The sequence below is a fragment of the Gallus gallus genome, chromosome 2, assembly GCF_016699485.2.
Source record: "Gallus gallus isolate bGalGal1 chromosome 2, bGalGal1.mat.broiler.GRCg7b, whole genome shotgun sequence".
Lineage (NCBI taxonomy): Eukaryota > Metazoa > Chordata > Aves > Galliformes > Phasianidae > Gallus > Gallus gallus.
In genome coordinates, this window is record NC_052533.1 from 618,868 (window position 1) to 644,957 (window position 26,090).

Genomic DNA, 26,090 nt, shown 5'->3' on the forward strand with positions numbered 1-26,090 from the left:
GATGCCATCCTGGCCCTCTGGTGTGTCCGTTGCGCCGCACAGCTCGGTGTCACCACACACCGCTCGGTGTCACCACACACCGCTGAGGGGACGGCCTGTGCTGTTGGTGACGCACGTCTCTGTGGGTCTCTGCATCTTTGTGCTCAGCCGCCATCTTCCTGCGGGCAGTGCTTGCTGATTGCTTCCACAAACATCTCTTTTGGCCAGAAATGACACGGGAAGAGCTCTTTGGCTCACCAAGGCCCGGTTTCTGCCTTATTTTGTGCTAGTTTTTCCTCGTCTTTCCCTGTTGTATCCCTTCGGGCGCAGTGGGGACGGAGGGAGGTGCCTCCCCGACGCAGAGGACTACATTTCCCAGCATGCACCGGCGAGGCGGGCAACGCGTTCTCTGGCGGTTGCACGCCGGGAAATGCAGTTCCGCAGTCAGGTCCGTGGGGCTGCCCTCGCCCTATTGGACAGCTCGCCTGCCAATCAGCGAGGAGTCTGTTCTTCCCTCCGCTCCGATTAGTCAGAGGCGGGGAGAGCTGAGGAGAAAAGCCCTCCCCCTCCCCGCGCCGCTCCGAGACGGCTTCTGATTGGCGGAGAGGCGGTTTGGCGCCAGCGACGGGTGGCGGCCGGGGTCAAAGCGGCGCGGGCAGCGCTGACAGGAGGACGCAGCGCTCCGTTCGCTTCGGCGCAGCTCGGCCCCATGGATCCCGCACCGGCCGCCTCCTACCGCCGCCGCCTCCTGCACCTCTCTCCGGCTTCCCCCGCCGCCGTGGTCAAGTCTCTCTTTCCCGCCGAGCTCTCGCCGGTCTCAGATCTTCGCCTCACCATGGAGCAGCTGGGACACGGGTCAGTCAGAGCCCCCCGCGCCTCTCCTCCCACCGAGGCCCTCCTTTATCCCCCTCGCCCCTTAACCAGGGCCTCGAGGGCCTCCCCTTTTCCCCTGGGCCCCAAAACAAAGCCTGGAGGGTTCAAACAGCGAGGCCGGGAGGGCCTTCCCAGCGCAGCCCCCGGCCTGTGGGGCTCCTCATACCTCCAGCTGAGGCCCGGAGGAGCTCCTCCCCAACCCACGGACGGAAAGGAGCTCTTCTTCCCTGCCCCCCCTTCAAGTAACGCTTTAAGAACCCCGTATACCCGCCCCCTCAACTCCTTCCCCAACGACGCCTTGAAGGCCCATTTCTCCCCCTTCCCCCCAAACTGAGCCCTCCGGGACTTCTTCAGTCCCTAAAATCGCGGCCCGGTGCTCTTCCCCCTCCCCTCCGTATCCCCTTAAGGAGCCCTCGATGAGCCCTTCCTCACCCCCTTCCCCCATCCAAACTGAGACCTCCAGGATCTCAGCGACCCCCAAAGCAAGCCCTGGAGATCACCCCCAAACAGGACACGGGGCGGTTCATCCCGTGCTGCCCCCCTACCCCCAAAGCGAGGCACCACCGGTGCTCTCCTTCCCCCCGCTGCTCACAGCACCCCTCACCCTTCCCCCCTTCCCTCCCGCCATGCTCTCCTGCCCCCACATGGTGCAGGCCCACGTTCCCGCATCCCTATGTGCCACCATCTTCCCTCACTCTCCTCGGGACATCTCATCTCTTCCCACCGTGTGAGTGCTTTTCCCGCTCTGCAGTTTGGCTCTCCTATGGCTCCCTTCACACTCTGCCCTCCTGCCCAGTCCTGAGTGCCCTGCTGGTATTTCTCCTTTGCTGCTTGCTTTTAGATCGTTCTTATTTCTGTAACCAGCTCTGGGATCCTTCCTGCCTTCAGATTCCAGGGATTCCTGCTAACGACTCCCACCGGGCCCTTCCATGTTGGGTAATCTGCCCTGTGGCTTTGCACCCCCACCTTGTGCCCTGCTACATCTTTTGAGTTAATCAATATGATAAGAGCAGCCCCACTCGGTAGCTTTTCCCTCCTTTAAAGGTGGTGTAGAGGAATGCTCTGCATGATGTGTGTATTTCCTGCACTGGAGCTGCCCACGTGTGTGAGGAGCATGTGCCCACAGTGCTCCTGCACCCAGGAAGTTGGGGGGGCTGCACCCACTTGAGATTGGGTGGGCAGGGAAAGGCTTGGACTCGAGCCTTAGCCTTAACAACTTCTCTGCTTTGAAAAGAAATAATAAATTCCCCAAGTTAAAGCAGCCCAAACCTCCCAGTTCTCAAACTCACAGCTCATTTTTATATGCAAAACAATCATGAAATCAGTGCTGAAGAGGAGGTTACGGTCCTGAGAGAGATAATGGGCTGCTGATAGGGGTGTTCCCAGAGAACAGCTTGGGAGGTGCTGCTGTGCCTCCAGGCACCAATATCACGCTCCACAGAGTGGTTTTAGTCCTGAGCTTTTATTGCAGGGTGTCGTTTTGTTGTATTAAATCTTTTGTTTGTGAAGGCACAAGAGCATGAGAGGCTCTGAAACAGTCACAGAGGAGGAAAAAAAAAGCCACAAAACCTCCTGGTTTGTGTGTTGTGCAGAAGGCTTGGTGGTGTGGTGCAAGGTCCCTCAATCCTGTGCTGTATGTCTGTGTTCTTCTGCTCCTGTTTTGTATTTCTCACTTAAAAAAAAAAAAAAAAAAAGCCATTTAAAATTCCTTCTTTTACAGTCAGCATCAAAATACTGAACAAGATCTGGGAAACAAGAGTGCAAATGGTTTGCAAAGAACAGTGTCCTCAGAATCAACAGACTCAGGTATGGCGTTCTCAGGGAGTAAATAATGAGAAAGGAATGAAAAGCACTGTATTCTTGCTCTGCTTACAGCTTTGAGTACAGAACTGATGCTGCCTTTGGTCCCTGCAGCCATTTCTCACCCTCACGCTTGTGAAGGGAGGCAGGCTTGTTTCTGTTGCTCAGCAGACCTCCTGCAGCCCATGTTTTGGGTTGTTTTCTCTCCTAATTGTCCTAGACTGTGTTTGCAGTGGGGTCAGCATGCAGGAAAAACTGGTTCTGGCTCCAGAGGGGGGTGTGTGGCAGAGACCATTTCTTTCCTCTTCTTATCATAGAATGGCTTGGGTTGGAAGGGACCTCAAGGATCATGAAGCTCCAATCCCCCACCACAGGCAGGACCACCAACCTTCATGTTTAATACCAGCCCAGGCTGCCCAGGGCCCCATCCAACCTGGCCTCAAACACCTCCAGGGATGGACGGGGCATCCACAGCCTCTCTGGGCAGCTGTTCCAGCACCTCCCCACTCTCATAGCAAAGAACTTCCCCCTCACATCCCACCTCAATCTGCCCTCCTTCAGCTTCACACCATTTCCCCTCGTCCTGCTGTTATCTGCCCTTTCAAAGGGTTGACTCCCTTCCTGTTGGTAGTCTCCCTTTAGGTCCTTGGAGTCTGCAATGAGATCACCCTGCAGCCTTCTCTTCCAAGCCCAGCTCCCTCAGCCTGTCTTCATAGGGGGGAGATGCTTCAGCCTTCTGAGCATCTTTGTGGCCTCCTCTGGACCCTCTCCAACAGCTCCCTGTCTTTCTTGTATTGGGGACCCCACACCTGGATGCAGAGGGCAGAGCACAGAGGGACAATCCCTGCCCTGTCCCTGCTGGCCACCCGTCTTCTGATGGAAGGATGAATCCTCTTAGGATGACTGTTAGGTGTGGCTGCTGATCTGTTTGGCTTTGTGCTCCAGAACCATCTGGAGAGACAAACTCCATTGTGTCAGTGCTGTTTGCTGATGCTCTGTGCTGTACTCAGCAGTAGGTCCCCACCTTACTGGGGACTAAAAGCCCTTGCAGAAGAGCTAGCTGCGGATGAGTGCTGCTCGGGATGGCTGAGGCAGGCTGCCCTAGGGAGCTGGTGCTGCCTTGTGAGTGCTCATGGCTGCGTACTGGGGCTGTGGTCTGGAAGCTGAGGTAGCATTCTGCTGTTTGCTGGTGGGACACGGCACATATCTGCCTTCAGCTCAGAACAGGACCGGGTTGAGCCCCTCCCCTTTGGAGGGCGATAACTCTGAGGTGTTGGGCTGTGGTTTCTCTCTTTAAACCCTAACTGCTAACCTGCTGTGCACGCTCACACGGAGGCTGCCGAGCAGGGCTTCTCCTGTGGCTTTGGTTTTGTCTGTGGCTTTCTGCCCGTGTGTGCTGATGTCAGTCTCGCAGTCAGGGGAGCTGTTGTAGTACTGATGCTTGTTGAGAAGTTCTCTTGATTTTTTTTCTCCAGATGAGATGGCTTTTATCAGTGGAAATAAAATAAGGCGTTACCCTGTAACTTGTAGAATGGGGAGAGCTTTTGATACGTCACTGTCTGTCTCAGTGATGGAAATCAGTCCTTCCACCTGAGTTTATGCACCGGGTTCTCTGTGCAGTACTTCAGCCTTCAAAGGAAGCACTAAAAAGCGAGTGCAGCTGGAGGGCTACAGGGAGATAAGGAACTGAACTGGCTGCATCTCTGCTGCTTGGCTCTGTTCCCTATTTCCTGTCTCCTTAGCAAATCTCAAGTGCTACAGAATACTCGGGATTAAGGGCTGTGCTGTGCTGAGTGCCTGTCGTGTCACTCAGGTTAGTTCTGTGCGGTTGTTGGTTCAGATCACAGTGGCTGAAGGAGCAGCAAGTCTTGTCCTGATGGAGCAGTGTGTTCTGCTGAGCTGTGGGCCTGTCACTGGGGCTTGTGCATGTGCCAGAGCACAAGGTCTCCTCGGCTCTGTGTTTCAGCAGGTTTTGTATCTGACAGTGTTTAGAAGCTGCTGTGTAGTTGTGATGTTCTGCTCGTGTTGTGCATGGAGTGCTTGCCTTTATTTCAGTATGCTGCTGTGTGCAAAGGACGGCTTTCTACGTCAGTTTCAGTCTGAGCTCAGCACCTTTTGGGGGAGCCTTACAGCAATGCCCAATGCTTTGCGTTCCCTATGGACTGAGCCAGGACTCACTATAAAATGCTGTCTGTTCTGCAGGTTGTGCTTTGGATCTGCCTGGCACTCCGTCCCCCAGCGACATCAGAGAGGAAACGTACGTAAGCAGACGCTAAGCCTGACCTCTGCACTTTCACATTGTGCTGTTAACAAATGCAGGCTGGCGAGAGGCTTAACATGGCTTCTCCTTTGCTGGCACGTGTGTAGTGGGCTCTTCTCTTTTACCCTTCTAGAAGGGTGTGCTCCCACACTCTGCAAGTGCAGCTGCTGCCTTGCTGTGCTGTCTGTCCCCAGTGCTTGCAGGTCAGTGAGCTGTGGCAGCCACCCTGCAGTGTGTGTAAGCTGCAGTTTGCTCTTAGTACTTAACTGTAAGCTTTTGCTTGGGTATGTCTTAACTGATTCCATGCAATTGCTTTTAGCATTGAATTTGTCTCTCTTGATTAGATTTAAATAAACACATTTCCTAATCTTTTATCCCTGGGGATGGGGGACAGATGCCTTTGGTCCTCCATTTCTCCAGCTTTTCTCTTTGCATTGGCTTCGTGTCTAATCAATGCTGGAAGTCCTTTGAGGAAAGGAGGGAGAGTGGGATTCCAGCAAGTGCTTTGTAAACCAGGATGGGATGAGCTGGCCGTAAATACCTTTTGAGAAGGACAAAGTGTTACCAGGAAGCATCTGGCTTCTGTTTAGCTTTGGGACTTAAATACAAGGTTGGTCTTTTTGAGCGTGCTATCCTTTGTTAACTGTGGGGCTTTTCTCTTTCAGATTTGAGAAGGCAATTCTTGCATCGAGCAGACTGAAGTAAGTATTCTGCCTAACTTCCAGGCACTGCTATGGATTTGCCTCCAGCTTTATGGCTCTGTGGGGAAAAAAGGGAATGTTACTCTCATTACTGTCTTTCAAAAGGGAATGTTGGAAATAAATGTGTTCTTTCTCATTGTAGCCTCCGACTGCCTCTCAGAAGAATACATTCACTGCCGGTAAGTGAGGGTGGTATTGATCTTGCATGAATGTTAAAGGATTTACTGTGCTTACTGTTTTTAGTTGGGTACCTCCCACGCCTTGTTAATTTATGCCCTTCAAGAACAGCTGTTGTGGTGGTTGCTTGAAAACTAAAAGCTATGGTTTATAAACTTGAAATCTAGTCTGAGTGTTGGCTGTAGGATTTCACCAATGTAGCTTTGTCTGTTGCTAATGCAGCTGAAACCCCTGCACACAGCCTGCACTCAGTTGCAAAGGAAGACCTCATAGTCTCATTAATGCCTCTCTTGTGCTTAAGATGTACTTGTGCAGAGGCTGCACTGGGTGATGCTTAACTAGCACTTCTGTCTGATTGTATAGCAAAGGCTCCTGGGCTCCAGTCCTGCTCTGAAGAGAAGCCATTCGGATTCCACGGATTGTAATGCTTTTCAGCTCCTAGAACAGAATGAAAATAAGGAGAATGTGAGTATTGCGCGTTGTCTCTGCAGATGCTGTGGTGTGAGAGGTGGTGCTGAGGAAGCTGAATCAGCACTCCTTCATGGGCAGACGAGGTAGGAGAGGTTTGGGAGCTGCCTGCCAGACTGCAGCTCAGACATCACAAAGCTTTGAGACATTCACAGCTTAGAGAAAGTTGCAGCAAGGTGTGCTGGCACTGATTACAGTGACTGCAAACTGATGATAGGTTAATAACAAAGAAGAAGGCTTTGTACAACTTCTTCCTCCTTGCTGTAGCACCTGGCTTCTCTTTGGTCTGTGGCAAAGCGAAAGGTTTCCATAATGCTGTCCTGGGGTATCTGTGAGGGGTGCCTCCAGGAGGCTGCCTAGATCTCCATACCTTCTTTCATCCCTGATGTGGGGAGCCCTGGTTCCTCAGCAGCACAGCTGTGCCTTTATCTTTGTGCTCTGGGAGGCCTTGCTGCTGGCAGTGCTGTCTGCAGGGTGCTGACAGGCCCAGGCACCATCACCCAGCAGCAGACAGCGTTCTGCTGAGCAGGCTGCAGTTGTAGATGCCTTACCATGGCTTCTTTAGCAGAGAACTTGACCAACAAAAGAAAACCAAAATGCCTTGAGCCTGCAGATAATGAGAGGAGAGCTTGGTTATATTAGGTGAATCACTGTTGTAGTATCTTTGCTTTGAAAACATTCACACTCAGACTATTCCTGTTTGGCAGCAGGGAGCCTGAATCCAAAACATCAGGTAGCTTAAAGGGAGGGAGAGGAGGTACAAAGAAAGGTCCTGGCAGCGTGCACAGTTCATTATTTTGGTAAACCAATCACTTTTCTCTCTTCAATTCAGGAATCATTTGAGTTTAAGAAGCCAGCCAAGCCAGCTTCTCGGGGTTCTGTGCACGTCCACTCCCACGATGGGAAAAGTGTTCTTGGACAAAGGCAGAACTCGGCCCCGGCTCAGGGAGTAAGTACCTCAGTGGTATTGGTAGTAATTCTCCCAGCAGGTATGCAGAGGACAGGAGGAGGAAAAACTGTCATGGCTCTGTTCTGTGACAGTGCTGTTAATCATCGCTATTCGTGTGCCCAATAGGGAAGCTTATCTGTCTGTCAGATGCAAACATCTGTTTTGTTTGTCTGAGTCTGAGACACTGGGCAATACTGAGCTGTGGCTGTGGTGCAGAACATCCACTGGGCGTGGATATTAGTGCAGAGTAGATGCAGTTGGATCCTTGCACAGAAACAGAGCCTGGGGGAGGCGAGTCCTGTCTGTACTCGTTGAATCCAATTTCTCATTCGTAGTGCTTCATCTTGGCACTCCTGATCTTGTGTTTATTAACCGCAGTTAGTATTAGTTCCTGTTCCTCCACCATCACCTGTTTCTCTCCTTCAGACCTTCACTATGCAGTGTTTCCAAGAGAGGAGCTCTATTGATTAACCAGGCTAATGGAGCACACTGTTATAAGCACCAAATAAAGTATGGCGACTTGGTTTAGGGTTTGCTCAGCGCATTCAAGGTGCTGCATTAACCACCACCTTTTCTGTGCTTGCACAATGGGATGGCACTGTTTCTGTCTGCAGCATCCTGCTGTAAAGAGAAGGAACACTGTTAAAACTAAATGTTTTGTCTCAGTTTCCCACTCAAGAAATGCCCATGGGTGAACTTGAAAACTACGGGCCAGCTTTCCTGCAGCAGTCTTCTCTGACTTCTTCTGAAAGCGAAGATGATGACGGATTCCTGGAGCTCTTAGATGAGCAAGATCTGAAAGTAGGTACCAAAGAAATGTGCTGCTCTTCTAAACTCAGCTCTGTGTACTGTGGAGGTTGCAGCACATGCACATTCTGGTGGTAATTCAGACTGCAGGTAGGCAGGCACGAGAGATTCCTGAAAGACTCAGTTATGGTTCTCAACTCTTCCACTGTAGCTGTTTTTATGCGCTGTTCCCTAGTGCAAACAGTGGGATTTGCTTGGTGTGTGAACAGCAGTTAGAGAGGTATTGCTGCTTTTCCTACTAGTATTTGAACTGTGAGGCTATAGAGGATGATTGGAAGAGTTGGCATTTTCTTTAGAAACTCTCTGAGGGAGCTAAAGGTAATATTTGTTTTCAGATCACTTAAATAAAAGTCCAGTCCCTAGCTGAACTCGACATGCTTAAGGCTTTGGAAGGGCATTGTTAATAATCAATGAATGAATTGATTTAACTCATCCTTTCCAATGTGGCTCAACTCATCACTCAGTGCAATAACAGAGTTGGTAATGGAGTTCTTAAAGCTGCTCAGGCAGCTGAATTCAGCTGGAAAGTTTGCCCAAGCTTACAGGAACCTCGGGTATTTACAGTGTCTGTCAGCAGGGAGACAGATGAGAGTGAAATTTCTTTGTTTCTTAGAATGATGAGGAGATGCCCTCTGATGTGGCGAGCCTCTGGACTGCGCCGCTGGTCACCAGGAGGCCGGACAGTCGGGTGAGTGTTGTCCTCATGGCCTTCTGCCCCCCTGGGCCACGTGGTCACGGTGGCTCTGATCCTATACCCTCAGTCACAAAACAGGGCAGCGTAAGACCCCTGCAGTATTGTGTTACTGTTAAGCCTGCTGCCTGGGAGGTGGTGTCAGTGTAGGACATTGCTCACAGTGGGTGTGTATCCATGATTGCTTGCTTTTTACAAGAACACTTATCAATGGGAGGAGATCTTGACCTCCCTTATCAGATATTGATGTATCTTCAGTACAGCTCTCCCAGCCTTACCTGGGATGCCTGTAGCCCAGACTTCACATAATAGGCTGTGAGCGCAGTGCAGGCTCCAACAAGAGGCTCAGAATCTGCTGGCAGATGGTCTGCTGGTTGATACAAAGCATTCTCCCAGCATGTCACCTTGTGCTCTGAGCTCACCTGGTCCTCGGAGCCAGAAACAAGTGTTAGTGGGAATGTAAGCCCCCAGTGCAGGTGACCCTGAGCACATCCTGTTGCTGTGCTGTGATAGTACCTTAGGTGAGCCAAACTTTACCACAGTCGTATCGTCATATCATAGCGTATAGAATGGCTTGGGTTGGAAGGGACCCCAAGGATCATCAAGCTCCCACCCCTCTGCTGCAGGCAGGGCTGCCAACATTTAATACTAGACCAGGTAGTCTGGAAATCTGAGGCTTGCTTAGTTTCTAGTCTTGGTCTTTGCTAGACATCTTGGCTGTCTCTCCCCACAGGCCAGGCGATGCCGCCTCTTTGGCTCTTCATCCCTGCCCAGCGGTGTAGGCAGAACCACCCAGAAAAGAATGGAGAGGTCCCAAGAAGAGAGTTCTCCAGGGAAAAGCAAGAAGAGGAAAAGCCTGCCTGGAGCACAGTCTGAAGACTCAGCGGTCGGTGGCTCGGTGTCTGGTGTTGTGGTGGAGAAATTAATTAGGGCTCAGATAGAGGGGTTTTGTTTGTGAAGGTCATGGAGGGTGAACTTACAGGGGGAAGTGCTGGTCTAACAGCGTGGTGTGGGGCTGATGGAGGTGGTGCAGTAGTTGTGTGCTCCTAAGCTTTGCATTGATCCTAAAGGGAAGCTGTGCATCGGGCTGTCAGTAAATGCTGACTCTTCTCTTACCCTATGGGGAAAGGGTCTCTCACCATCAGTGTTTGGCACTCATCTCTAACCTGTCTTCCTCTAGAACACAAAAATAGTAAAGACACAGTCCTCTGCAGCAGAAATTGAGAGCATTTTGGCCAGTGACCAGAGGGACCTTATTGGTGACTTCTCAAAGGTAATTACATGATTTGGTTTAATGGTCTCTTTTAGAGAGGTGTTATGGACCAACCCCAAGTAAAGCACTTCCCTTCTTCAGAGCACGTCCCCCAGTCACTGGTGAAGGCTGCCAGTGAGAATGGTGCTGCTGTAGACCAGTCCCGAAGCGATCTGTACAAGATCTTCAGTGTAGGAGCCAAGGAAAAGCTGTGTCCATGAGCCTTGGGGCTCTGCAGTTATAAATTCTGTGCTTAGCTCAAGAGATCCATGTCAGTGCAGTGTGTGTGGTGTGAAGCTGGCTGCTGGTGCTGCACTGAGCGTGTGGCTCATGGCTGGAATGTTCCCTGCTAAATGCTGTCTGTTTTCTAGGGTTATTTGTTCCACACTGTTGATGGGAAGCATCAAGATTTAAAATACATCGACTCAGAAATGGTATGTGCTCTGGGGACGGCGAGACATTCTTTACTTAAATAATAAAAATAACCCTGAAAACAATTAAACTGTGCTTTTTTTTTGTTTGCTTTTTGCAGATTGTGTCTGTCCTGACTGGAAAGTTTGCAAGCTTCATTAAGGAGTGTGTGATCATTGACTGTCGCTATCCGTACGAGTACGAAGGAGGACACATCAAGGTATGCTGCCGTAGTGGGAGAGCAAAGCGGAGCTGCACGGAGCAGCAGCCCTGGGCTTTCATTGTGCCCGTGTGGGTCTGCACACACGTGGTTTGTGGAGTGGCTGCTCTGTAAGGGGGGAACTGCTTCCCCTCTCCTGCAGAGGAGGAGATGAGTGGGCAGGCAGCTCCAGGGGAGGGTGCCTGACTGACCTGCAGTGCTCAGCATCCTCATCTCCGGGGTACTGAGAGGAGTATTACACTTCATTTAAAACAGATTTTTGCTGTAGAACTGCGGAGGGTGCTCTTAAGGCTTGTTGCTCAGTAAGCTTGCTGCCCCTCTCCAATACCATGAGTGAAATCCAGCTGGCTGCGTCCAGCTGCTGATGGGGCTGTCTGAAATGGGAGGCAGTGCAGCACTGGGCTGTGTGCAGTGTCTGCTTCGGTTCGAAGCTTTGTCCTTCATCAAGAGAGGGTTGGCATGAGTGGGATGCACTCACTGCTTACTGAGTGCCTTCGGGTGCGGCTGCCTTCACAGGGTGCTGTAAACCTCCACATGGAGGAGGATGTGGAAGACTTTCTGCTTAAGAACCCAATCCCTCCCTCGAAGAACAAACGGGTGATCATCGTCTTCCACTGCGAGTTCTCCTCGGAGCGGGGGCCCCGGATGTGAGTTACCCACACACCCCCACGTGAGCCTACAGCCGAGCTGTGGAGGGCAGAGGAGGCACTGCTCTCCCTCGTTGCTTAATGCCAGCTTTAAATTGGGGTCTCCTCTGCAGGTGCCGCTTTGTGAGGGAGCGGGACAGGCTGGGGAATGAGTACCCCAACCTGCATTACCCAGAGCTGTACGTCCTCAAGGGGGGGTACAGAGACTTCTTCCTGCGATGCCGGGTAAGTAACACCCTCTGAAACTCCACACCTCTCTCCCAGTACCTGGACCTCCAATCAGACTTCTCCGTGGGGCACGGAGTGTTTTTCCTGGGCTGTTTTTTTCTGCTGTTGCACAGCACAACCCTCACTGAGAGCAGTCAGAACTTGGCAGTGACACTGCCTTCATTTCTCTAAGCCAGTTCCGTACCTCAGAACTGCCTTGCTGCCATGGCTGGAAGGCTTTTCCTCCTGTCTCTAGAGTAATATTTGAAACTGTTTTGTCTTTCCTAACAACTAGGAGTTCAAAATATCACATAGAGAAGGAGTTAAAGGCTTTTCTCCTAGTCCTTGCAGGCTGGGCGGAGAGACCTGGCAGTAATTGCTGAATGACACATGGAAACCTCAAGCCTTGTGCTACACTAAAAAAGCAAAATCAAAAAGCTTGAGCTTTGGGAAAACTTGAGCTCTGAGTTTCCAACCTATCCCTTCAAGGAGGAGACCAATAGGTGCCCAGCAGCTCTTCCCATCGTGCTGTTTCTCGTTCTGCTTCTGCAGCACTTCAGTTGCTGTATGCCATTTCTCTCTGTTCTGGTGCTATGAACCATGGCCTGCCTCTCCCTTCAGTCTCTCCCAGAGCCTCACGCTTTGGAGCATCTCTCAGATTAACCACTCTGCTTTGAGAACTGCTGCAGTTGCAGGCAGATGTGAGATGCTCAGCCTTCCTGCAGCCCGTGCTTGTGGGCCAGGGCAGTGCTGTGTGCTGCTCCCCACATTTCCACACGTGGTTTCTCAGCATCTGTGTTGCTGCTGTTCACAGTGGTTGGTGCCGCTGTGTTTTTGGCCCTGCGTGGCTGTGGGTGCCCCGGGATTGTTTCGGCTCTGGGCTGGAGGGCCTCGAGGTGGCAGCATGGAACAGCTGATGGCAGTGTTCCACGTGCTGGGGGCTGGCTGAGCCAGAGGAGAAGCAAGTGTTTTCCAGATCCGTGTTTCCTCAGGGTGAATGCTGAATATACTTTGCTTGCTTGTGCTACATATTGAAGTCTGCCAAAAAACCTGGGGTGGGAGCTCTGTCTGTGGGGCCGAAAGTCCTTTGTTTGGTAGCTCTCCTTCAGAAGTAGCTGTAATCTGAAGATCACTTGGCTTTGCTCATCAATATCTGATGTGTGGCTGCAGCTCAGTGGGGCTCCTGTGTGCTTTGTTCCGGTGGCAGTGGTGTGAGCAGCTGCTGCCAGGCTCTGCTGGCTGTGCTCAGAGCCCGTCGCTCCGTGGCACAGTAAAATGAAACCAGAAATGAACCCATTTCTTTCCCCAGAGCTTCTGTGAGCCCCAGAGCTACCGCCCCATGCACCACGAGGACTTTAAAGAGGACTTGAAAAGATTTCGCACCAAGAGCCGAACCTGGGCTGGTGAGAGGAGCAAACGGGAACTGTACAGTCGCTTGAAGAAACTCTGAGGGCCAAAAAAGTGAACAAAGACTGCACCCCATGGCAGGGGGAAAGCTGCAGCCTGCTCCTTGCCGGCAGCTGTCTGGTGTCTGCTCTCCTCATCTCTTGTCCTATTGGGAACGCTGCAGCCACCACTGGAACTGAGCAACCTGGGTGCTGGCTGGGAGCTGACTCCTGGGGCAGTGTGCTGCTCTATGGGGACGGCTTTGCACATCACCACATCCCCCAACTGCCCCACGACCCCCAGGGGTGGAGGAGGCTGCGGTGCCGCGTGTGTGTGGGGCACGGCTGGTGTGAGCAGTGAGGGTCTTTTAGTGCTGGTAGCTTTTAAATGCCTTGTTTTAATTTAAATACAGTCCAATGAAGCTTAATGGTGCTGCAGTTGAATCATCTGGGTTGTGCTGGAGGTTTGGTTCTGCTGCGGGGGGTGGTGTGTGTGGGGGGGGAGGGGGGGGTTATTCTTTTTCTCAGCTTTGATTGTGTTTTGGTGAGGTGAGGAAGTGGTTTACAGTTGTGGCTTCCATGTGGCTGAGCTCCCACATGACACTGTAGGAGCTCTCTGGACAAAAGCCTGTGGGGAAATGGTGTGTTTTGTGTCAATATCATGTTCTTGTTTACTGAATTGCTTTATTTCATAGCAACGTGAATGTAGCTGCTGTTCTGAGGAAGGTGGTGCTTTGGAGTAGGCAGTTTCTGGGACCTGATGTTGGTTCTGCTGGGACGGTGTGGGGTGGCTCAGGAGGGCTGGGGGCCAACGCTGCGTCCCCATGGCTGCAGGGCATTTTGTTGTGAGATCTGTGGAGGAAGCACATGGATCCATCGCTATGCCTCTGGGCTGCCCTGCAGCCACTCCTGCTGCCCTGCATTCACCTGCAGCCGCCTCTCAAGCAGCAAAGCTTCTCCTGCTGGGAAATGGGAATCGTTCTGGAGGGAAGAAGAGTTCTGTAGCAGAGCACTCCATCACCCACCCGGACCAGGACTCATGGTTCCACAGAACAGCGGGGCCAGTGCTAAAGCTGTGCTGCTGCTTGTGTCATGTGGGACCTCCAACAACTTCAGTGACAGCAGGGCTGCTGCTTTGCTATGGTACTGCTGTGCTGTGTGGAGCTCAGCCTCCCTGCCCATGCAGTGCTGCAGGAGCGTGGCCTGGCAGCTCTGCTGCTCCCATTGCAGACAATGGGCACTGCACAGCTCAGCCTGCCCTGTGTGAGCCCCTCTCCTGTGCCCTTCTGCAAAAAAAAATATGGAAATGGTGTCTTAGGTGGAGTTCTGGCTTTATTTTGTGGATGGTTTTCTTTTAACTGTTTCTTAAACTGCTGTTTGTCCCCTAGAGAACAGGGAGGACAGATCTGAACTGTAACTTTCTCATTTTAAAAGTAGAAACGGCACCAACTCAGCTTTGAGAGGGCAACACAATCAGCTGGGAGTTCTGTGGGGCCACGGAGCAACAGCCATTGCTGTGGGACTGCTGTGTGCTGGGAAATATGGCTCCAACGCCACAGCTGTCACAGCTGCTGTCTCAGTGCCTCTGCAAACCCATCGTCCCTCTGTGCGCACTTAGATTGTGCAAAGAGAAAAAGCAGCAGCTGTGTGTGAGGGGCGATGCGCTTTTCTGACATCACTTCTTGGCTGTTCGTGGGCTCAAAGCATTCTGCTCTGTGCCTGCAGTCAGGCTTTGTGTGCATGTCTCTACCTCGGCTCCTTCTGCGCGGCTCCCTGCCATGCAGGAGCTCACTGTGGGGCGGTGTTGCTGCTCTTATCCTCCTGCCCGGATAGCAGTGTAGTCCTGCCTTTGTCCCCGCTGTGTTGTGTGCGCTGGGAGTCCTGGGGCTGCGGAGGAGAATGTGTACCCGGATGGGGTCTGTGCTACGTCAGCCTGCAGCTGTAACAGACATCTGCTGGTGCAGAGAATAAAGTCCTTAAACTCTGACCTCTGTCCGACTCCTTCCGTGGCAGAAGGGCCGCAGCTGCTGTGCTGCCATCGCCTGCTTCCTCTGCTGCTCTGCTCCTGGGCTGACTCAGAGCTGCAGCTCTGCAGGCACAGGGAGTGGGGCCCTCCGTTTCAGAGCTGTGTTCCCATCGCCGTGGGGTTGGAGCTCCCTGCTGGATGCACACCCGCTCTGTGCCCGAGGAGTGCCTCGGAGGGCTGCTGTGAGGGGCTGTTCATGGCAGAGCACGCGGGGCTGCAGCGCAGGTGGCCCACAGTGGGGCTGTAAAAACTGCACTTAAAATGCAGCAGTGACTTCCAACCCTCTGGAGGCTGAGGCAGAGAGCGGGATGGCTTCGCTTGTTTTTTTTCTTGCCTCCATCTGTCATCCTTAGAACTGATGCTGAAAGCAGCTTATGGCTTCAGCAGCTTTTCCCACAAAGCTCAGTGCTTGCTTTGCCGTTGCTTTACCTTTGTGGCCCACGTGAAGCTCTCACTCCTGTATTTTGCAGTGTCTGCAGCTCGGGGAAGTGGGAGCTGCAATGGGGGGGCAGCTCCAGGTACTCTGGCTCACCCCCTCCCCTCTGTGTTTCCTCTGTGGTGCAGCTGGGCTGTATGCAGCGCCCTGGGAGCCCTCTTGGTGCTGCGGCACTGCTGGGGCTCCGTTCACTCCTGGGCTCGTGTTCTGCTTTTGGGCTGGCAGTGGTTGTGGCCGCAGACGGGCCGTGCTGGCTGTGGGCAGCTTTGCAGCTTTGCAGCCACGAGAAGACACATCTCCAGTTGTTTCTGTTGGATGAACTCTCCGGCGATGTTTGCTCGGGCTTAAGGCTTAAGCAAGGAGCCATAAAAAGGAGACTCGCTTCAAAAGAGGAAAGTGGAAGGAGGCCAAGAGGAACGCTGCCAAGTTCTTCTTTCTCTTTCCATCGGTGCAGGAAATCCCCAAAACTTTGAGCGTTGTCACACCAGGAGTAGCAGCCTGGCCCTGACCCCAACCCTGACCCACACAGCCCGGACGCCGTGGGGCATGGCACCGTGCCAGCCTGACTCGTCCCTCTTAGCGTCGCTTGGCTGGGAAGCGTGGCCAAGAACCGAGGCAGGGCTTGGGGGGCAGCACCAGCATTAACCTGGGCTGAGTGGGAGCTGCGCCACAGCCCTTCGGCATGGCGGGCTGCTGCCCATCTCCAATGTGGCTCTCTCTAAATGATGTTCTGCCCCGGTCCGGAGCCGTCAGTCCTGGCAGCAGGGAGACGTCGTGCCACGAGATCCAATTCCTCCTGAAGAAGGAAGCCATGCTTGGAGGTTCGCACTGCCCCATAGCCCTGAGCTTCTCCCTTCCCAAGCAACGATGGCTTCACAGGAAGCAGCACAGCTGTGGGTTGTGTGGCCGTCCCCTCTCTGCTGGCTCTGTGTCCTCACTCCTCGTGGCTTTACTTCCACAACCATCCTCGGCGTGTGGAGAACTTGTCCCGTGCTGTGGCTTTATTTTGGGAAATGGGTGAGCAGGGCTGGCATGGAGCCGGCATCGCCCCGGGGTGAGCGCAGGGGAGGTTTGTGTGGAGCACTGGGGACACAGCAGTGAGCCCGGCTCACCTCCAGCCTGTGGGGATAGCAGCAAGGAGGGATGCTGCAGCCCTTTCCTGCTTCTCCCGCTGGGAACCAGCAGGACGGCGGCCGTGCAGAGGGCTGTGGGGCTGCTCACGTGCCAGCTCCAGCTGCAGCGCCAGCAGCCCTGGTGCAACGGCAGCGTGGGACGGGGACAGCCCGAGCGGGGCATTATCCTCAACTGTGGCAGCTGCTCGCAGAGCAAACGTGTGGCTGTGGCCTTGGAGACCGCCTCTGTCTGCACCAACAACCGTGGGGAGAAAGGCATTCCCAGCAGCACACAAAGGCACCATTGTTGCTCCTACGTTGTGGCCGAGCTTCAAACAGTGAGCGGCTGTCGCGTGTCGGCGCTGCTTTGAGGCCAATGCGCCCTTTAGGGCTGTGTGCTGCTGTGGGGGCGGCTGCAGCTCCTGGAAAACGGCCCCAGCACTATGGGGTGTCCCCGGCACCTCATCCGTAGGGAACGGCCTCGGGTTGTGCCAGGGAGGGGCAGTTGGATGACAGGAGCAGCTTCTCCAAAGAGCGGTCAGTGCTGGCACAGCTGTATGGGGGTGGGGGTCACCGTCCTGGGGGTGTTCAGCGCCGTGGGGATGTGGCAATGGGGGATGTGGGTATGAGGATCTCAGGGGTCTTCTCCAAACTGGACCCAGCGCGGTGCTGAGCACGGCCACACGAAGGAGGGCTGCCATCGTTCCAGAGCAGGTGCTGCATGCAGAGCTGTGTTCTGCTGCCATCCTTGTTCGCTTCATCCCGGATGGAAGCATGGGAGCCCTCTGAAGGGTTTGCATGGGGCCCACAGCAGCAGCCTGGGCTGCTCTGCGTCATGTGCTGCTGGGGTGGCCTGTCAAACAGCGTGAGGTTAAGATGGGCGTTTCTGAAGCTTCCTCTCTTTGTGCTCACGCTCTGCTTTTGGCTGAAGCTGACCAGCAGCCTTTGTGCCCAGTGACTCACGTGGCACCATCAGAGTTCAGATGCAGCTTTTCCTCCCGGGAGGGATGAGGAGATCCCTGCATGGTCAGCGCGGCGGCCACTCCTCCTCACCCTGGGACAGCTACAACTGTTGCTATTGATAAAAGCACACGGGCACAGAACACTCCAGCCCTTCGTGGCTCGGCTGTGATGGGGACTTCCAGCACACAGTGCTGCCGGGAGCCAAGAGACACGGAGTCCCATCTCCTCACCGACCGCTACTGACGCCCCGGAGTGCTTCCCTCTTACCTCATTCCAACACCCGGGTAACAGCAGCTGGGATTTGTACAGACACAGCGCCCGCGGTCCCGCGTGTTCCCCGGGTGTGTCCCAGTGCCCGAGCACCGACGTTGCAGCCATCAGTAGGCGGTGGAGGTGCAGCCCGCGCCGCGGCTCCCTTTGCAGCAGGCGCTGCTCCCCAACGACAGCCTTCCTTCTCTCGAGTGGCTCCTCCAGCCCTGGCCCAGCTCTGCTCCTCAGACAAGGAGCCGTCTGTAGGTGGAGCAGAGAGGCTCTCTCCATCCTTTGTGCTGGGAAACCTGCGACAATAATCGCCGTGTTTGTAATATTGGGTTACAAACCGCATCCTAATGCCCTTTAATAACTGGGCATGTTTACCCGACAAACACGAAGCTTCTCTTTCATCTCAATCTCTCCGAGCTCCATTGCAGCCTATCATTCAATCTAACCCCACGAGGAGCCTCAGAAACAACACTCGCGTTGCCGTCCTTTCATCGCGCTGCCAAGCGCGGTCGCTGGCTCTCCTTTCCCAGGCTGAAGCCTGATGCTCCATGGCAGCACACAGGGGATTCGGTACACGGCTTTGTCAGCAGAGCCATCAGTATGGGAGCAACGGTATATCCTGCTTACAGGTTTCCTCCTGGATCAGCAGCGATGGGAGCGCGGGGTATTGCAGCCGTGGGATCGGGCTGGTGGGCTGCTGCTCCCCGCCTCCAGCCCTTCCTCCATGGCCGACCAGGAGGGCCCCATGTGGACCCACATGGCAGCCTCACGCGGAGCTCAGCACACAGCCCTCCCTCCCAGCGCTGCCCTCACAAAGCGCTCAGCTCCCTTTGCAACTCTGAGTGAGTGCCGCTGTTCAACGCCCCCCCCGTTACCAACAGTCATTCGTTCATTCATTCTCCGGCTGCTCGGACTCCATCCCCTTTCTAATAACATCACTTTCTCACCACTGCTTATTTGGGATGACTGCGGGAAGATTCTGAAACCAGATATGGGCTTGGCAAAGCGTTCATTATGACTGTGGCTCATCTTCTCGACCGAGGGACTGCACATTCCTGCAGTGCTCCAAACCTGCCTGCATTTGCTGATCCAGCACTTTGGTTTTAAGTCGCTTGGCTCTTCGCAGTGCCCCGACATTATACTGCCCAGGTCTCCCAAGGAATCCCTTCATCAAGCTCTGATGGGGCAGCAGCTCAAGTTCAGCAAAAATAGCGCTAATCCTCAGCGGTGGATTCATTTAATCCGAAAGCAGACATTTCCTGAAGCAATGGGTTTATTTGGGCAGCAGCTGTGGGGGAGCGCTGGGGCTGATTGCAAGCAGCACTGCTCTGCTGGCACACGGAGCCACGAACAGTGCCTTCCAAACTGCTGCCGCAAATGGACGGCTCCGCTCTCTCTCTTCCAAAGGCTCTGTGGCCAAGAGGGGGAGACAGCACACATCAGAGTCTGCCCTGACAGAGGAGTCCGTCCGTTCACTTCTGAAACAGTCACAGAACGGCTCGGGTTGGAAGGGACCTCGAGGATCATGAAGCTCCAACCCCACTCCCACAGGCTCCCCCAACCTCCCCATTTCATAGCAGCCCAGGCTGCCCTCCAGCTCTGGAGGTTGACAGCTGTGGGGCCGACACGGACAGAAGCTGTCCATGAGCAGAGCGTGGGAGGGGTGGCTGTATGGGACACGACTGCAGACGGAGCACTCCCTTCCCACAGCTCTGCTATGAGATTCAGTCTGCTGGCAATGAAGGGTTCTCTGCTGCCCGAAGGAAGCCCTGAAGTTTTCTGTTAGTGGGATCTGAGCACTGCCCTTCTTCCATCCACTTCCATTTGGGCTTTGCACCAACCACGAGCACAGCCCTCAGTGCAAGAGCCAGGATTTGGCCACCGTCTTCCAACGGTGCTTTAGCAGCGATCTGAGTCCCTGAGAGCTGCACACAGCAAAGGCTCCTCTTACAGGAGGACAACAGCGGTGTCTTTCATGGGCTGTGGGCGTTCCTCCCCGAACGCAATGGCCGGAAGGTCACCATGCAGGGCACACTCCCTGCGCTCCGGCGCCTCGTGACCTACGGCTGCTTCTCAGTCTCCAGTTACTGCTGTATGTGAGATGTCAGGTTCAGCCAATGCTCCGTACCTCCGTGCTGCTCCTGGGGCTGCTCAGGGCCCAGAGCATTCTATGTTAGCAGCAGCAGTAGCACATCTTCCATGCTGATGCGGAATGACCTTTTGGGGTTGCTTTTAATTTTATTTAATTTAATTTTTCTTGAGTCATTCCGAACTTTCACGGCAATACCACCTTTGTCTTCATATGGCATCACTGCTCCTGAAGGTCTGCGTCCACCACCACCAAATTCACTCCCCAATTAGGGAAGCACAGCACAGCTCTCTGATCGGCCCTTCTGACTCTGGGAATCCGCTCAGCTCCTCTTCCTTTCCTTTTCCCAGGCTCTCTCTATCTGCAAGGTTCTCTGTTTATTCACCAACGCTGGCACCGAAGGCTTCTATTTGTGGAAGCCTTTATCACATATTTCTTTATCACTTATTTGGTGTCATTTCATGCCTGTACTTTTCCCAGCTGCTGCAAATCTCCTTCAGCTGCAGAGCTGGGGAGCAGCGCGATGGGGAGCTCCGCTTCCTTCCCAGTGGGGTTTCTCCCTCTTACAAAGGATAGAGACACCGCTTTGCAGTCAAGGACAGCTAACAGGGAGCCAGAGAAGAATGGAGCTTGTGGAGTGCGGTCTTTGGTCTCCTGGATGCTCTGAAAAATGCTTCCTGTATTTCCACCACGTTGGCCACGTTTGCCCAGTGTCCGCTGGGCCACCCTGGGGCCGCCCTCTGCCTCTTGCTGGAAGTGACTGCTGCAGCCCTCAGATCTCCTACAGCCTTCTGCCTCTCCCCTCCCTTCCCTTCCGAATTTTACTTCCTGCCAAGACTTCTTTTTCCACCAGATTATCATTATTTTTGTTGTACGAACCATTGGAATTCTATTCCAAGCAGCTGAGCGCTGCCCCCCCCCCTCTGCTTAAGGACTCGTTCTTGGGAGATGAGTAAGGATTTAAATGGGAATTCTCACCCATTGGAGTGGGAGCTGCTGTCGTTTCCCCCAGCTCTCGTTTCTTTTTTAAGTGAGAGCAGAAGGAGATGTGGAAAAACACTGCTGCTGCTCGCAGCCCTGGAGCCCAACCTTGGGATGCTGTCCGGATGGTTGTCCTCTGGGTGGTGATGAAATTCCACAGCCATGTTTCCAGGTCTATTACGGAGTCCCAGGAGAAGAAGGAATCTTCTAGAAACCCGGTTTCCTTTGTCCCTTCCAGAAAGCTTGGGTTTAACAGCGCTCTAATTAAACTTTTATATGGCAGATTGAGTTTCATCCATCAGCATTTCCAAGTAACTTTCAGCTCTAACGCCATCCCCTGCGCTCCGCATGCAGCCCAGGCAGCTCTCTGCTGCAGCACTGATGTGCTTCCACTCTTCTCTTCTGGGCCAATTTTCAGCTGTGACGCCTTTTTCCCCCCCCTGCAATATTGGATGTGAGAGTTCCCCAGTGATCCCGCTCTGACCCGGCCTGGGGGCTCGCTGACTCTCTCACTTGTGCATCCCATTCTGTTTTGGCAGCCAGGGCTGGGAGCGCACTCAGAAAACCTCTCCAATCCCAAGCCTGAAAAACTTGTCTCGGGGAGGCAACCCATTTGAATGCTTTGGAAGGTCCATCTCCCTCGGGCTGTGCAGCTGCCAGGTGGGCAGGCCTCGTTAGCTGCTGGGTGGATGTGCCCAGCGGTTCCTCACCAGGCTCCCTCTGCAGAGCCCCACCTGCATTTTGGGCTCTGCCTTCGGCTGTGCTGTGTCTGAGCAGCCGGTGTCTGACACGGGGACTGCGCTGCTCTCCGTCCATCAGCTCACGCTGCGGGTGAGAGAAGCTTGTGATGAGGAAGGGCTGAGCTCCGGCCTTGCTGCTAAGGTGACCCTGCCTTTAATCCACGCCAAGGGCTTGCTGCTAGCCTGAAAAGATGTTTTTCATGCAATTTTCATGTGTGGCTCATATTTAAAACTACAGCATACAAATGAAAGGTACACACCCTTTATTTGCATGTCTGAACTGATGAGAGTGCAAAATGGGCCCAGCGGTGGCTGTGCAGCAGGGGATGAACACAATGCACGCGGCCTTTCCATCCCACCTGTCCTTCTTGGGCTTCATTCAAATGGCCAGGCTGCCCACATGGCAAACAACAACTGAGGCTGCCCGGGGAGTTCCTCAGACAGCCAAAGTGCTCTCAGACATTTCCACGGACCAAAGGCAATTTTGTGGGAGTTGGGTTTCCAGACTCACTGCGTCACTGCAGAGAGGGAAGCTGGGCATTACTGTCGCCGTCCTTCTGCCTGATCTGAGCAAAGGAATGAGGTGTTAGAGATTTCAGAGCGAAATGATGAAGTACAATGAAAGAACTGGAACAGGAGTGAGCGCTGTAGGAGATGTGTGTGCATGGCAGAGCTTTGCCAGGTGCTCATAGTGCTGTCACACCCCCAGCTGGAAGAACCGCAGTAGGGTGGGCAGCCATGGAAGAGAGGAGAGCACGTGGCAGGAGGGGACTGCTGATGCTTGCCTTATAGAAAAGGAAAGCCACAGAAATTACATGACAGAAGCAGAGAAAATACGGAATGCCCTGCAGAAGCTACAGCAGGAGCTTTCATTTTCTTTTTTGTTGCAACAGAGAATGAAGGGAATTAGAAAGCAGCACATTCCCAACTATTCATTCGCCCCGGGTAACCTGTTGCCACAAGAAAGCACTGCCAGCGGCTCATTACAGCTCAGAAAGGGAGTGACCACTGGGTCCCAAGAGCGGCTAGAAGAGTCATAATGAGTGGCGTGGAAAGGATATGAAACCTCATGTCCCAGAGCTTTAAAGAGGTCAGAATGAGGAGATGGGAGGGCAGGATGATGGGATTCAGCACGGGGCGATGACCTCCCGGCAAGTTAAATGGACCGTGTCTGTTTCTGCACAGCTGGCATCAGAGCAAGGCGATGGCAAAAGATGGGAGCTTTTGTGCCCTTCCACAATTATCTGTTCTGTCCCAGCAGACAGCAGGGCTGTATAGGAAAGGCCTGCAGCCCTCCAGGCAGCCACATCTTCACAGAGTCACAGAATGGTTGGGTTGGAAGAGACCTCAAGGATCGTGGAGCTCCAACCCCCCGCCACACACAGGTCCACCAACCTCCCCATTCCATACCAGCCCAGGCTGCCCAGGGCCCCATCCAACCTGGCCTTCAACACCTCCAGGGATGGACGGGGCATCCACAGCCTCTCTGGGCAGCTGTTCCAGCACCTCCCCACTCTCATAGCAAACAACTTCCCCCTCACATCCAACCTCAATCTGCCCCAACCTTCCACGTCTTGGTCTCACCACCCTCAGATCATCTCCTTCCACCTCCAGGTGACCAACAGGAACGTCCCCCACTGACCTTTCTGTGCCTCATCTCGTAGCTGACCTGATGAAGAATGAAGAGAACAGTGAAATGAAAAAGATAACAAACCGGGCTCTGGCTTGGACACACTCCTGTGGGAGGGTCCTGACTTGCACAGCACTGCAGGGACCCACGGAGCTTTGCACACTGCTCCATTCCCCGGATGCTCTTCTGTCTCATCACTCAGCATCTGTCAGTTCTGCTACATTCAGCTCGGGCTGGAAGCTCCTTGGGGCCCCTCACCCCGTCCCATCCCCAGGGCGTCCCGTGCACCAGGAGCAGGACAGAAACAGCAAATCACAGTCAGAGCCAGCAGGAGGATCTGAGCTGCGTGTTTGGCACAGCGAGGGGGAAAGCAAAGCATCACCCGGAATGGAGCTGCACAGAATGGCAACGTGATCGAAATCCTCTCCCCCCAGTTTAGAAGTTTGAGGGAAATAATTTTATTGAAAGGCAAATCCTTTAATCTCCAGATATAAATCGGCAGAATGGCAGAATTACTGATGATGGAGCACATCCCATAGGGCGCGTACTGAGCGTCGGTTCCCTTTAAACAAACACGGGCCCTCCAGCTGTTAACCTATTTATAAAAGGTAACTCAGGGCTACGCGGGACATTTTCATTCTGTCATTACAGCACAGACTCAATTCTTCTGCCTTGGAATAATTGGGTGCAGTTTATGGAGGCCCAGCGTAGAGATGGGAGCAGCTCTGCCAGCCTGGTGCTACACGCTGAAAGGGGAGGGCCCTGAGCCCCCGCACAGCTGCCCTACGCTTCCCACCGTGCCTGAAGAGTGATGTGAGACCCAGCAACAATCCCATGCCCCCAATGTCTGCAGCTTCTCTTCTTCCAGTGCAGGAAATCAGGGTGCCCACGGCAGGCGTTGGGGTGCAGAGCTGTGCTCTCACCAGCACTCCCAGGGCTGCACAGCCCCAGCGCGGGTCCTTGCATTGCTGCAGCACTGCAGTGCTCTCCACGGGGCTCAGATCAGGAGATCAGTGCTGTGCTACCTGTAGGGCAAACCTCATGACTGCCCAGAGAGACTGGACGGGACAGCAGGGATTCCCGGCCAAAATTCCATGCCTTCCATTATGCTGGAGTCAGCTGCAACGAGCACAACAGCCCTGTCTGCCTGGCTAATATCTGCCAGCGACACACAAACGCTGCTGCCGTCTCTGGGGCAGCGTGCTGCCTGACTGAGTGCTTGGGTGGCTTCTTTGCATCCTGATTCATGATAGGGAAGTGGATGTGGAACGAGGGCTGCGGCATGGGAGTGAAAGTACCAGGGCAGTTCTGTACGAGCATTCGCATTCTGCGAGGTGCTTCGAGGCATTCACCTTCAAAAGCAAGTGGCATGGAAATGAGAGGCTGCTGTAGGTGGTGGGGTGATTCACGGCTCCACTCGCAGATCGAGCTCAACCCTTTTTCTTTACAGAGGGTTCATATCCACTGGTTAATAACTGCCACTCCGCCGAGCGCTCGAGTTTGGAAGTGACCCCTCTGAAAGCTCTACCGCATGTTTGAAATGAGTCAGAGATGGGAGGAAGGACAGCAAACCCTTCAGCAACGAGAGGCTCTGAAAGCAGCATCCCTGCAGAGCCAGGGGCCCGCAGCCAGCCCTGCTGGGCTCACCTGGGGCTGTGGTGGGTGCTGAGGGGTGAACGACAAACCCTTCTTAAAGGGGCACGAAAGCTGTCCAGCTCCTTCCTCTTTCTGCCCAAGGCTTTTGCTGTCCATGCCCTGGAATCAGCAGAGCCAAGCCCTGCCACATCACTCAGCATCCTTAATCTGCTGCAGCTCCTAAGTGGAGATGAATGTGCATTAACCAGAAAGAAGCCTTACTTTCCTGCTCCCTCGGCGCCCGCAGGTGACTCAGCCCAGTGCTGGGCCAGCCCTCCTGCCCTGCCATCACAGGGGTGGCCAGCAGTGACTCTGCAGGTCTCCTTCCCTTTCTCCCCTTCACTTTCACTGTCTGATTCGATGGAAAAGCAAAGCCGTTGCCTGCCAGGCTTCTCTCCCCACAGCTCCTCCACAAAACGAAGAGTCCTCCTCTCTATTACAGGGCAGACACACTTGTGGTGTTACATAGATTTTGGCCTCCGTGTGATGTGGGAGGTGGTTCCTGCTCCCCTCCCTTTCAGGCCACGTGTAGCTGAGGAAGGGCTTGAGGGGTCTGGGATGGGAAGCTGGAAAAGCCAGAGGGGGGATGGTTGTATTCTTCTGAGGGAGAAACAAAGATAATGAAATGCTGAAGTTCTGCACAGGGGAGGCACAGAGAGGCAGCGAATGCAGCCTGTCCTTGAGTTGCTCCCAGAAAGCAAGCAACAGTTCAGGTTTTAGGTGAAAACAGGGAGGTTTTGTACTAAACTAGATTAATACAACAGCCATAGCTGTGCTTGGGAGTGCAGTATCAACTCAGAGGGCGTATCAGCCAGTTGTTCACCTTGAAACAGGCCCTGCTGGGATTGCAGCCTGCCCTCACGTTGGTGGTTTCTGAGGAGTTATTTATGTGCGCAGAGCTGTAGCTCGTACTGCACATTGTTCCTTATGGGCAGAAACAAGAGATTCTGTCCTTCAGATGGAGGCTGAGCTGTGAAACCCCCTCCTCCATCCCGCTCCTTCCGAGGCCAACCATAGCAACGCGACTGGGACAGGACAGGGTCTGAGGAGATCGGGAAGCCTGATTCCCAGCGTAATGACAAGCTGTGCACAACGGGATAGGAAACCAGCCCGGATCTTGGTGTGCCAGGAGCACAGGGAGCTGTAGGTAGGGCTGGGATGGATGGAATGGAAGGACGTGCTCAGCTAAAATGTGCGTGGCAGAGCTGTTCAGAACAGATACATCCAGCGCTGGAAGGGCTGCCTCCTGCTCCGACTGATGGCAACTGCATGCGCCTGGGGGGATGAGAGCGCTACCAAAGCGCTTGGCAGAGTGAAGTTTGGACCTTCTGTTGCTTAAAGTACCAATGGTTAGGCTCTGTGTGGTCACTGCACTGAAGACAAGGCTCTG

At 53.8% G+C, this 26,090-nt stretch overlaps 2 protein-coding genes and 1 non-coding gene across 3 annotated transcripts in view; all 3 read left to right on the forward strand.

The window, feature by feature from the left end:
• The window catches only part of GIMAP7L5 (GTPase IMAP family member 7-like 5), a 598,436-nt gene that overhangs the window by 211,736 nt on the left and 360,610 nt on the right, over nt 1–26,090 (forward strand). The window lies entirely within an intron of this gene.
• CDC25A (cell division cycle 25A) lies at nt 687–13,584 on the forward strand. The gene is made up of 16 exons (NM_001199572.2): nt 687–834; nt 2,573–2,658; nt 4,855–4,909; nt 5,578–5,613; nt 5,756–5,792; nt 6,154–6,255; nt 7,091–7,207; nt 7,874–8,008; nt 8,628–8,702; nt 9,439–9,591; nt 9,886–9,978; nt 10,329–10,391; nt 10,490–10,588; nt 11,105–11,235; nt 11,349–11,460; nt 12,752–13,584. The coding sequence occupies exons 1-16, from the start codon at nt 689–691 to the stop codon at nt 12,890–12,892; spliced, it is 1,581 nt and encodes a 526-aa protein (NP_001186501.2). The 5' UTR covers nt 687–688; the 3' UTR covers nt 12,893–13,584.
• On the forward strand, nt 4,305–4,402 carry MIR1749 (microRNA 1749). Its single transcript, NR_035248.2, has one exon. It is a non-coding gene; the product is annotated as a microRNA 1749 (primary transcript).

Excerpts from the sequence above, each read along its gene's own strand:
- CDC25A (NM_001199572.2), top strand. The coding sequence starts at position 689 with ATGGATCCCGCACCGGCCGCCTCCTACCGCCGCCGCCTCCTGCACCTC. Across the intron at positions 4,910-5,577 it reads AGCGACATCAGAGAGGAAAC|ATTTGAGAAGGCAATTCTTG; the intron begins GTACGTAAGCAG and ends TTTCTCTTTCAG. Across the intron at positions 10,589-11,104 it reads ACGAAGGAGGACACATCAAG|GGTGCTGTAAACCTCCACAT; the intron begins GTATGCTGCCGT and ends CTGCCTTCACAG.